Source organism: Oncorhynchus gorbuscha, linkage group LG06 (genome assembly GCF_021184085.1).
Source record: "Oncorhynchus gorbuscha isolate QuinsamMale2020 ecotype Even-year linkage group LG06, OgorEven_v1.0, whole genome shotgun sequence".
Classification (NCBI taxonomy): domain Eukaryota; kingdom Metazoa; phylum Chordata; class Actinopteri; order Salmoniformes; family Salmonidae; genus Oncorhynchus; species Oncorhynchus gorbuscha.
The window spans coordinates 20,447,252-20,459,238 of NC_060178.1; the positions used below are offsets into that span (position 1 = coordinate 20,447,252).

The 11,987-nt window shown below is 42.5% G+C and overlaps 1 protein-coding gene across 1 annotated transcript; it reads right to left on the reverse strand.

Annotated features, from left to right (window-relative positions):
• Window positions 1–6,686: 6,686 nt before the first annotated feature.
• Window positions 6,687–9,122, reverse strand: LOC124037040 (relaxin-3 receptor 1-like). The gene has a single exon (XM_046351662.1). It carries the CDS (start codon window positions 8,911–8,913, stop codon window positions 7,708–7,710), a length of 1,206 nt encoding a protein of 401 aa, XP_046207618.1. The 5' UTR covers window positions 8,914–9,122; the 3' UTR covers window positions 6,687–7,707.
• Window positions 9,123–11,987: the final 2,865 nt, after the last annotated feature.

Genomic DNA, 11,987 nt, shown 5'->3' on the forward strand with positions numbered 1-11,987 from the left:
TTTCTCTCCTTGTTTTCCGTTCCTGCCCCGTCGGATCCTTATCTATATTCACCGTGCTGTGTCTATGTTTTGCCCTGTCGTGTCGTGTTTCCCTCAGATGCTGCGTGGTGAGCAGGTGTCTGAGTCTGCTAGGTTCAAGTGCCTTCCCGAGGCAACCTGCAGTTCTTGATCTAGTCTCCAGTCTGTTCTCGTCTTTACGAGTAGTATTATGCCTTTTGTTTTGTAAAGTTTCTTACTGGATTAAAAACTCTGTTTTCGCCAAGTCGCTTTTGGGTCCTCATTCACCTGCATAACAGCTAGTCTTTCTTGGCCTAAGCAAGTCTCTTCTTATTATTGGTGTCCTTTGGAAGTGCTTTCTTTGCAGCAATTCAACCATGAAGGCATGATTCACGCAGTCTCCTCTGAACAGTTGATGTTGAGATGTGTACGTTACTTGAACTTGTGAAGCATTTATTTGGGCTGCAATCTGAGGTGCAGTTAACTCTAATGGACTTGTCCTCTGCAGCAGAGGTAACTCTGGGTCTTCCTTTCCTGTGGCGGTCCTCATGAGAGACAGTTAACTCTAATGGACTTGTCCTCTGCAGCAGAGGTAACTCTGGGTCTTCCTTTCCTGTGGTGGTCCTCATGAGAGACAGTGTCATCATAGCCCTTGACGGTTTTTGCGACTGCACTTGAAGATACCTTTAAAGTTATTGAAATGTTCTGTATTTACTGACCTTCAAATTAATAATGGACTCTGTCGTTTCCTTAGCTTTTTTGAGTTGTTCTAGCCATAATATGGACTTGGTCTTTTACCAAATAGGGCTATCTTGTGTATACCACCCCTACCTTGTCACAACACAACTGATTGTCTCAAACGCATTAAGAAGGAAAGAAATTCCACAAATGAACTTTTAACATGGCACACCTGTTAATTGAAATGCATTCCAGGTGACTACCTCATGAAGCTGGTTGAGAGAATGCCAAGAGTGTGCAAAGCTGTCATCAAGGTAAAGGGTGGTTACTTTGAAGAATCTCAAATATAAAATATATTTTGATTTGTTTAACACTTTTTTGGTTAATACATTATTCCTTTTGTGTTATTTCATAGTTTTGATGTCTTCACTATTATTCTACAATGTAGAAAATAGTACAAATAAAGAAAAACCCTTGAATTAGTAAGTAGGTGCAAACTTTTGGCTGTTACTGTACTTGTCCACATACAGGAAATTAGCACAATATGAAATAATTTAATATGTACAAATAAATTAACATTTCAATGTATGATGATAGTGTACACATATAGTATTTTTCACTAGTTTACCCATATACATTTACTAAATGCTCTTATGCACAATTTAACCGGGCGCTCAAGAAAGATCTCCCACACTGAAAATCACCCTGCCTACATGCTGTATTATAACCTGTCAAGCCATAGTACTGATATTATTCTATTAATTGATATTTCAGACCACATTGTATGAACACTACATTTTAATAAATACAGCTTTATCGGACAATTTCAATACCAAACTTTTAAATAATTGTTAAACTGCAATCAAGATTAAAGACTGAGGAACAGCCTCTCTCACACATCTCCTGAGCACATACTTTATCTTTGCCCAGTCACACCAGCGATAATTCACTGAGCTTCTCAACCTCTTCAACGCACCATTACAATATTAAGAGTGATTCCAGACAAGTTCATTTGCAACATGACCAATAGAAAATTTTAATTAGGTTTTGGAACCAGGATTTTCTTATATGATCCTATAGGATTCCAATACAAGAATCCAATAGAAAGATCCTATCAGATTTTGGAACCAGTCCTATTGTACTCCTATAGGATTATATTCTATTAGCTAAAATCATATAGCCTATTCATATAGCCTAAAATCACCATGGCCTGTTTATTGCCTTACCTCCCTTATCCTACCTCATCTGCACACATTGTATATAGACTTTTTCTACTGTACTATTGACTGTATGTTTGTTTATTCCATTTGTAACTCTGTGTTGTTGTATGTGTCGAACTGCTTTGCTTTATCTTGGACAGATCACAGTTGTAAATGAGAACTTGTTCTCAACTAGCCTACCTGGTTAAATAAAGGTGAAATAAATAAATAAATAAATATAGGCTAGGTCCCCAAATCTGATAGGATTTTCTATTAGATTTGTTTTCTTGGAATCCTATAGGATTTTTTTGAGTAGGGCTTCCTGTGTTACTCATCAGCCTAAATATGTAATATCATTATTGGAGAGATTGCACACGTCTAGACTATCGTCAGCTAATTTACTTGTCATCTGATGATTTTGCACTTTCAATCACAACGTGACCAATTCTAGATTTCTTAGATGGTTTGCAAATTCTTTGCTCATCATGAATCTGAAAGTTTAGCTAAGCATTGCTATAAGGCAATGTCAGGCTAAGTAGAAAAAGTGCTAAACGTCAAGTGGAAGGTGATACCAAATACATTTTCTATGGATATGCAGTGGACCCTGGTTCATCAACGACTAATTAATAAATCACAGTGCCTAGGAAAGGAGCTCCTTAAGCAGATACAGCAGCCCTTGATGGCCAGCTGGTGTCAAAGCATTTTATTTGTTACAGGTTGACAAAAGAAAAAATCCTCATCATTTCTCAGGCTGAAAGTTTGGTATGGTTTGACCGATTTGAACAGCAGAATTTGTATTTCAGTGCAGGAGAAGAACAGCCTGGTGAACCCAGAATGAATGCTTCTTGGGTTGTACTGTGTCGGAGATCTTTGTGGGCTATACTCGGCCTTGTCTCAGGATGGTAAGTTGGTGGTTGAAGATTTCCCTCTAGTGGTGTGGGGGCTGTGCTTTGGCAAAGTGGGTGGGGTTATATCCTTCCTGTTTGGCCCTGTCCGGGGGGTGTCCTCGGATGGGGCCACAGTGTCTCCTGACCCCTCCTGTCTCAGCCTCCAGTATTTATGCTGCAGTAGTTTATGTGTCGGGGGGCTAGGGTCAGTTTGTTTATCTGGAGTACTTCTCCTGTCCTATTCGGTGTCCTGTGTGAATCTAAGTGTGCGTTCTCTAATTCTCTCCTTCTCTCTTTCTTTCTCTCTCTCGGAGGACCTGAGCCCTAGGACCATGCCCCAGGACTACCTGACATGATGACTCCTTGCTGTCCCCAGTCCACCTGGCCATGCTGCTGCTCCAGTTTCAACTGGCCTGGGCCCTAGGACCATGTCCCAGGACTACCTGACATGAGGACTCCTTGCTGTCCCCAGTCCACCTGGCCATGCTCCTGCTCCAGTTTCAACTGACCTGAGCCCTAGGACCGTGCCCCAGGACTACCTGACATGATGGCTCCTTGCTGTCCCCAGTCCACCTGACTGTGCTGCTGCTCCAGTTTCAACTGTTCTGCCTTATTATTATTTGACCATGCTGGCCATTTATGAACATTTGAACATCTTGGTCATGTTCTGTTATAATCTCTACCCGGCACAGCCAGAAGAGGACTGGCCACCCCACATAGCCCGGTTCCTCTCTAGGTTTCTTCCTAGGTTTTGGCCTTTCTAGGGAGTTTTTCCTAGCCACCGTGCTTTTACACCTGCATTGTTTGCTGTTTGGGGTTTTAGGCTGGGTTTCTGTACAGCACTTTGAGATATCAGCTGATGTACGAAGGGCTATATAAATAAATACATTTTATTTGATTCCTGTCTACATGCTGAGAATGTCAAGTATTTAACAGCATAATTAGAGCCACTTCATCACTGGGACCCTCAGCGGCCAGGCAGTCAGATAAACAATAGATAACACATCCCCATCAGCATGCTCTGAATTCTAACACGGCCCAATTAATCAAAAGAGAATGTTCAAGTTGAGTGGTTTATTTATTAGTCTTACATAATGCAGATCATGTATTCACTTGTAATTTTCATAATTACTTCGAAAAACTGTTTATATGACGATATACCTAGGCAACAAAATGACAGAGAATGATGAATCACAATAGTAATACTGTAGAGCTTTTGCAGTGTAATCTTTACAGTACATGATTTCACAGTCTTGTGTTTTTTTATTCACATCCCATTGAAAGTTTAGACTATTTCAATATTTGAATATATTTCCTTCAAATTGATTTCTGAATACAGACGTATGAATGGGTAGGAGGATGATATCCAATAAGACATGCACTTTGTATCTCTTAAAGCAAGCAGTGACTCAGTCTGGGTGCGTGCCTGTGTGTGTGTGTGCCTGTGCGTGCCTGTGTGTGCCTGTGTGTGTGTGTGTGCCTGTGTGCGTGAGAGAGAGAGAGAGAGAGAGAGAGAGAGAGAGAGAGAGAGAGAGAGAGAGAGAGAGAGAGAGAGAGAGAGAGAGAGAGAGAGAGAGAGAGAGAGAGAGAGAGAGAGAGAGCAGCTCTCTGTCCGTAACAATGAAAGCAAGGTTGTATTTTTGTTGCAATGCAATTTCTCCATTCCTTCAAATATAATTGTTTTCTTACATTCTAGTACACAAACAAAGAGACCCTGACCTTGCATACAACTGTAGTTAACACTTTGGAGAAATGTTTTCCTTTTATGATCAGCTTATGTGGTGCAAGACAATGACCTACCACTTGCTTTCTGGTATGTTCCTCTGGTACATTCCTTACCTCAATCACATATACAGTATGTTCCCACCACACTAAATGTTTCTATGTCCATTGGAGTAAAACAATACTCCAACTACTAATCTGTTGCTTGCACACACAACAAAGCTTCCTGAATTGAGACATTTGTCCAGAAAGCTTTAAGAAATGGCTTTATGGGCTTCTATTCAACACCTGACCTGACCCCAAAGCAAAGAGGTAATTTCACGAAGACCTCCTCTTTTCTCTTCATCAGTGGTTATCTTATGAGTAATAAACAGTGCCATATATATACATACATGTGTATAAGGCTCTGGTAATAACAGTTCACCACATAAATTGAATCAAAACAATATACAATGAGGCCATAATTGAGTGTGTTTTATTTGATGAATTAAAGGATCTACCCACTAAGGACAGTTATAGCACAGGAGGACATGACCAATTTTAATAATAACAAAGTATTGAATTGCATGACAATAACACCCTACACAGACATCATGTTCGTGTGCTATCTGAACAGTCTCTCATCAATTCAACATCTCATGAATAGAATAAGCTGCTAAAAGTATTTTCTATAGAGAGTAAGTTCACTGATTCAAATGAGTGAAAACAAATTGATAATTTATTTCCTCCATAATGGAGATCATGGAGGGATTGACGATCTGTATTTATCTCGCAGGTACAAAGTGGAGAGTGAAGCAGTACGGCTCCCTCAAATGAGTGCTACGTGTTACATATTTATGATAAATTATGAGAAGCACAAGTTATTAAAGACGGCCTCCAGTCTCCTTTTCACCTCATTTATCATGTGATTTACTTGAACTTTCACAGGCGTAAGATCGAAGGGCAGGCATTATGTTGCATAAGTGAACATGTACTATGCTGGCTTATACTAGCTCGGTCAAAAACACACACACATCACCGTTTGAACAATGGGCTACACAGACGTCTCTGACAGCGAGAGCAGCTTTGTGTCTAACTACAACGCAAGGAAGATTTTCTTCCCTATAGGAAGATCTGGAGAGAGAATTCCAACAAATCCAACCATATACACTACATGACCAAAAGTATGTGGACCTGCTCGACGAACAACTCATTCCAAAATCATGGGCATTAATATGGAGTTGGTCCCCCCTTTGCTGCTATAACAGCCTCCACTCATCTGGAAGGCTCTCCACTAGATGTTGGAACATTGCTGTGGGGACTTGCTTCCATTCAGCCACGAGCAATAATGAGGTCAGCACTGATGTTGGGCGATTAGGTCTGGCTCGCAGTCTGCATTCCAATTAATCCCAAAGGTGTTTGATGGGGTTGAGGTTAGGGCTCTGTGCAGGCCTGTCAAGTTCTTCCACAACGATCTCAACAAACCATTTCTGTACAGACCTCACTTTGTGAACAGGGGAATTGTCATGCTAAAACAGTAAAGTGCCTTCCTCAAAATGTTTGAAGCACACAAATGTCTAGAATGTCATTGTATACTGTAGCGTTAAGATTTCCCTTCACTGAAACTAAGGGGCCTAGCCCAAACCATGAAAAACAGCCCCAGACCATTATTCCTCCTCCACCAAACTTTACAGTTGGCAATATGCATTGGGCAGGTAGCATTCTCCTGGCATCCGCCAAACCCAGATTGGTCCATCGGACTGCCAGATGGTGAAGCATGATTCATCAATCCAGAGAATGCGTTTCTACTGCCCCAGAGTCCAATGGTGGCGAGCTTTACACCACTCCAGTCGACACTTGGCGTTCAGCATGCTGCTCGGCCATGGAAACCCATTTCATGAAGCTCCCGACAAACAGTTCTTGTGCTGACGTTGCTTCCAGAAATAGTTTGGAAATCGGTAGTGAGTGTTGCAACCAAGGACAGATGATTTTTATGCGCTACGCGCTTCAGCACTAAACGGTTCTGTTCTGTGAGCTTGTGTGGCCTACCACTTTCCGGCTGAGCTGTTGTTGCTCTTAGACTTTTACCCTTCACAATAACAGCACTTACAGTTGACCGGGGCAGCTTTAGCAGGGCATACATTTGACGAGCTGACTTGTTGGAAAGGTGGCATCCTATGATGGTGCCACATTGAAAATCATTGACCTCTTCAGTAAGGCCATTCTACTGCCAATGTTTGTCTATGGAGATTGCATGGCTGTGTGCTCGATTTTATACACCTGTCAGCAACGGTTGTGGCTGAAATAGCCAAATCCATGAATTTGACGGGGTGTCCACATACTCTTTTTTAGATAGTGTATGTTCGAGGAGTTGGCTTCTAGTGACAAAGAAGATGTGAGTTCGGGAAATAAAGTTCAATGACTGCCCCGCGACATATCTGAATGCTATGTAACCTTATGTAGCCGAGCTACCATCATGATAGCTATCTAACGTTAGCTTGCTAAATGTATCTCTAGCTAGCAGAGAAGCAGCGGAAGAGAGAGGAGAAGCACATCTGGCAAAGAGAATCTGAGTAGGGGGAGAAAACTGGGGCACATGTCGTGGTAATTATAACCAAAGGGAGAGACTGTATTCTTCAAAACAACTATTTATAAGATTTGCCAAAATGAAGCAATCAATAACAACCACTCAACAGTGCATCGTTAGGAAAGCTCAATGAAAAGAGTTGTCTCTCTCCTCTTATAGAAAAAGAACAACCTATTTTGTCGACGTGGCAGTTTGGCAGATCGGTGGAAACAGGGACGGAACATGGTGTGTAAATGCTGATTTAGCTTGTCTGTGCAGATTAAGATAGCTTACGTTGCCACCATTGACCGTTTCTTCCTGCATGTTTCCACACATCTAAGTTCCTGTAGATTGCCACATACTACAGTCACACCCAAATGGCTCTTATCTGTAGGCCCTGACCCATGACTATGTCACTCACACAAGACGAACCTGTATCAGCAAAATACTAACATATAACAACAGACAATTCTCCAAGTAAAACAGCATAGTACGACTAATTAAACAGTATAGTATGTCATTATTATTTAATTTCCACCGCACACATCCCAATGGGCTTGCCTTGTGATGCTGCTCCATCAACTACAACAAACAAATTCCATGAAACTGGTATTTTGGAGAGCTGAGTGCATTCCTTGTTGTTGCCCATTGTCTACTAGAGACGCTGAGACGCCCACCTTTAGACATCCATCTGGACCAGCGTCATGACAGGGGGAGCCTCTGCCACCTTGGCCTTGCGGGGTAGCAGGTTGGCCAGGCTCCTGAAGGAGGGTTTGGCGTGCAGCAGCTCTTTGAGGCCCGCGCGGTACTCACGGCGGATTATGCAGTAGAGCACAGGGTTGAGGCAGCTGTTGGTGTGAGCCAGACACACAGTCAGCGGGAAGGTGTAGTTCTGGACGTTGTAATATGCGTTGCTGAAGTGCACCAGGTCAAACTTAATCAGCGCACCCCACAGCGTCAGCGCCTGGTTGGGCAGCCAGCACAAGAAAAAGGACAGAACCACGATGGCCACCGACTTGGTTACTTTGGACCGGCGCTTGTGGCGGCCTTCCGAGCCCTCTGAGCTGGCCGCTCCACTAATGTGTTGGCTCAGCACAAAGCGCAGCAGCAGCAGATAGCACACAGTGATGACCACCAAGGGAATAACAAAGCCCAGCAGTACTTTCTGTAGCTGGTACAGCCCCAGGAGCAGCTGAGGGTCCCAGCTGCCTGACTCAGGGAATCGCACCAAACACAGTTCCTCGTCGTATAGCTGGGCACTGGTGGAGTAGATGGCATGGGGCAGGGTGGCTAGCAGCGACACTACCCAGATGCCCAGGCTGATCCACTTGGCGCTGGCTGCCGCCGTCCGCCTGCTGTGCATCTTGAGGGCTGAGGTCACTGCGTAGTATCGCGCCACACTCATGGCAGTCAGGAAGAAGACGCTGGCGTACATGTTCATGATGGTCACGGAGCTGATGATCTTACACATTACTTTGCCAAAGGGCCAGCGGAAGTCCAGAGCCGTGTCAATAGCCCAAAAGGGGAGCGTGAGAACAAACTGCAGGTCGGTGAGAGCCAAGCCCATTACAAAGCAGTTGATTGAGGACTGCGTCTGACTGTGGCGTGAGTAAAGCAGGTAGAGTGCCAGAGAGTTCCCCACTAGCCCCAGTGCACACACGACAGAGTACACCAGAGCTATCATTACCCGCACTGTGATGCTGGAACCATCTCCCTGTAGCTCCAGTATAGATTCCTTGCTTAAGAAGTGTAGCCAGCAGCGCAGCGACAGGTTGCCAGTAGAGCCACCGTAACCCAGTCCTGCATTATCCTCCAGTACTTGCTCACACACCTCTGGTACCAGGGTCTGCGCACTGTCATTTGGTTGCATGGCTAACTTATTCATTCACAAATCACTCAGCATGGCATGTTGGAGACCTCTTATGCTCAGGAGTAGAACTTGGTAGGAGATGCCACATTCATGATGAGGGGGAAAAAAGCAACCTACACGTTACTTAGAACGTACCTGTCCTATTAATTCTCTCTGTGGAGCTGTCGTTTTGCTGAATCCAAGTTGTTCTCCACTGTATAGGTCTGTCCTCTGCAACACGTATCGTCTCTCATTCACTTCACTGAGCTCGGTGGAAGCACTTCTCATTCTTTTATAGATTCTGCAGGCGCGCGCAAGGTTCAGGCTCGTAATCCCCACCACAGCTTCTCGCCTGTCTCCTTAGAAACAACCCAGATAATGCCATGGTCGTCCTGCAATTCATCATAAATACATCTTAATACGTTCTGACATTTGAATTTAAATCTTGTTTGCTGTGTGTCTTCAATTTGGTTGGTGTGAGTAAATGTGTCATGGGGTGAGCTCCGTGGCATTATTGAATTAATTTGGGATTAAACAAAACAAACAAACAACACCTTAATTCACCTGAACTGGCCTCTCATCCTCAGAATAAACAGAGATATTATCAGCCTTGACTCAAGGTATTTTAACTTCTACTTCTCTTTTTCTCAGTGCTTGAAATGTGTTGGAACAGAGAGTATGGGGAGAGAAAATAGGCGGCACACTGTTAGCCTACTGCTTATTACCTCTGGGATCAAATTGGACAATGGGAAAATTAACAGACATAACCAATTAAAAAATAATCATTTACCAGCTCTTTATAGTTGTTTTACAAAGGGCAACAACAGCAAAAATACCAATATTGTTTCCAACTGATTCAATTCTTTAACTCTCAGGCAAGGTTATCATCAAAAGAGCATGCTTTTACAGAATGACCTGTTCTTTAACCCCCTATCCACAACAACCCTTGCAGCTGATAGGCATCAATTGACCGAGTCTAGGCACGAATGTGATTGACTGGGTTTTAACCCAGGTCGTCTGTGTGCCACAAGACGGTATTAGCCTGCTGACCTAAAGCCTAGGCATTACATTAGCTTAGGGAGCTAACACAAGTTTTCAGGTCTCATGGCACATGAGCATGGTTTGCTTAACCACTTTAGTTACACTTAGAAATCAGAGAGTCATGGGACTAGGGATTAATAGCAGGTGTTTAGAAGGATAAAGCTGTCATATTATTTCATCTGAAATGTTTTCCTGGGGCACCTTGGCAGATTCTCCCCAGTGGTTTAAGACAGGTCTCATAGACTAGACGTAAGAGAATACATGTAAATCCAGTTTCTCAAATGAGTATGATATGTTACTTTTGACATGGTTACATAAAGACAGAAGGTTACGTAAGGCAAAAACGAAAGGAGGGTGGTTGGTCAGGGTGGGTGGGCGTATAATGCGAACATCTGGCAACCCAAAGGTTGCATGTTTGAATTTCATCACGGCCAACTTTAGCATTTGAGCTAATTATCAACTTTTCAACTACTTACTACTTTTTAGCTACTTTGCAACTACTTAACAAGTTATCTAACCCTTCCCCTAATGCTAACCTTAACCCTTTTATCTAACCCTAACCCTTTAAACTAACTCCTAAACTTAACCCTAACCCCTAACCCCTTGCCTAGCTAACGTTAGCCACTTAGTAATGTTAGCCACAACAAATTGCAATTCATAACAAATCATTAATTTAGCATATTCTTAACATATTGTACGTTTAGCAAATTCGTAACATATCGTACGAAATGGATGATGGACATCCACAAATTAATACATACCATAAGAAACGTAACATATTGTATTATACTAAATGGAGTGTCTCAGATTTACGTACAGAATAATACACAATGCTCTGAGACCAGGATGTTTCAGAAGGTAGAGATGAAAATGGTCATCATGATTGAAACTGTGGATGCATTCTGAGAATTATTTCAACTAAAAGCTGATAGATATACAACCAATGACAACCAGTAGACTGTTAAATATCCAATATGTTATCAATAATCTATTCAGTGAAGTAACCATTGTGTTTGTTATTGTAAAGTGACTGTCCCACTGGATGTCATAAGGTGAATGCACCAATTTGTAAGTCGCTCTGGATAAGAGCGTCTGCTAAATGACTTAAAATGTAAATGTAAAATGTAAATGTTTGTAACAGTTTAAACAAACTCCTGGCTATAGGAAGAAACCTTAAGAGGATCTAGACTGTCTGCTAAATGACTTAAATGTAAATGTAAATGTAAAGGCAGCCAAAGTAAAATTAGGACCATCTTTCCGGCACAGCATGGTTGAAGCCGAAGCAACAGGGTCAGAAGAGAGCTTGTCTATGAGAAACTAATAAATTCATTGTAAATAATGAGTATTCCAATGGGGGGATACAGAGCAATCCAACATATTCAAATCTTCCATGATAAAAGTCGTCTGGAACGGGGTTTCCCAAACACAATATTGTTTAAAAATGGCGCTGATCGCTTCCTTCCTAGAATGTTTCTTTTTACAGTACTGGAGAAATGCCAGTTGTGTGGTGTGATCTACACTGGTGTGTGACCTAGAGTGTGACCTAGAGTGGTACGTGACCTAGAGTGGCGTGTGGCCTCTAGTAAGGTGGACCTAGAGTGGTATGTGACCTAGAGTGGTTTGTGAACTAGAGTGGTGTGTGTCCTAGAGAGGGTCAGTAAAGCATGGTGTTTATCTTGTGTGCTGCTGCCTGGGTTAGACACAGGTCGTAGTGATTCACAGTGGGGTTGGCATTGCTTTAAAGTGCTGTTCTTGGATCTGAATATTATGGCACAGTAATAGTCACTTTATTTCTGAGTCCGCCTTCTAGTGACCCTTGCAGAGTCAGTATGCTATTGTCAAATGTATCAATTCGAATGAATGAAACTAAAATGGATGTTAATTATCCTGTCGAAAGCTAATTAGGACATGTGTCATTTCAGATCCCAAGGTAGGAACCTCCGGGAAGAGAGAGCCAGTAGCTAGTGTTTAGGATTTGCACAGCCTATAGTATAGCACAGATGGCCAGATATTGACATTTTGTAAAGCATTATGTCAGTAGACAGAGGATAGTCAAGCTGTAACATCAC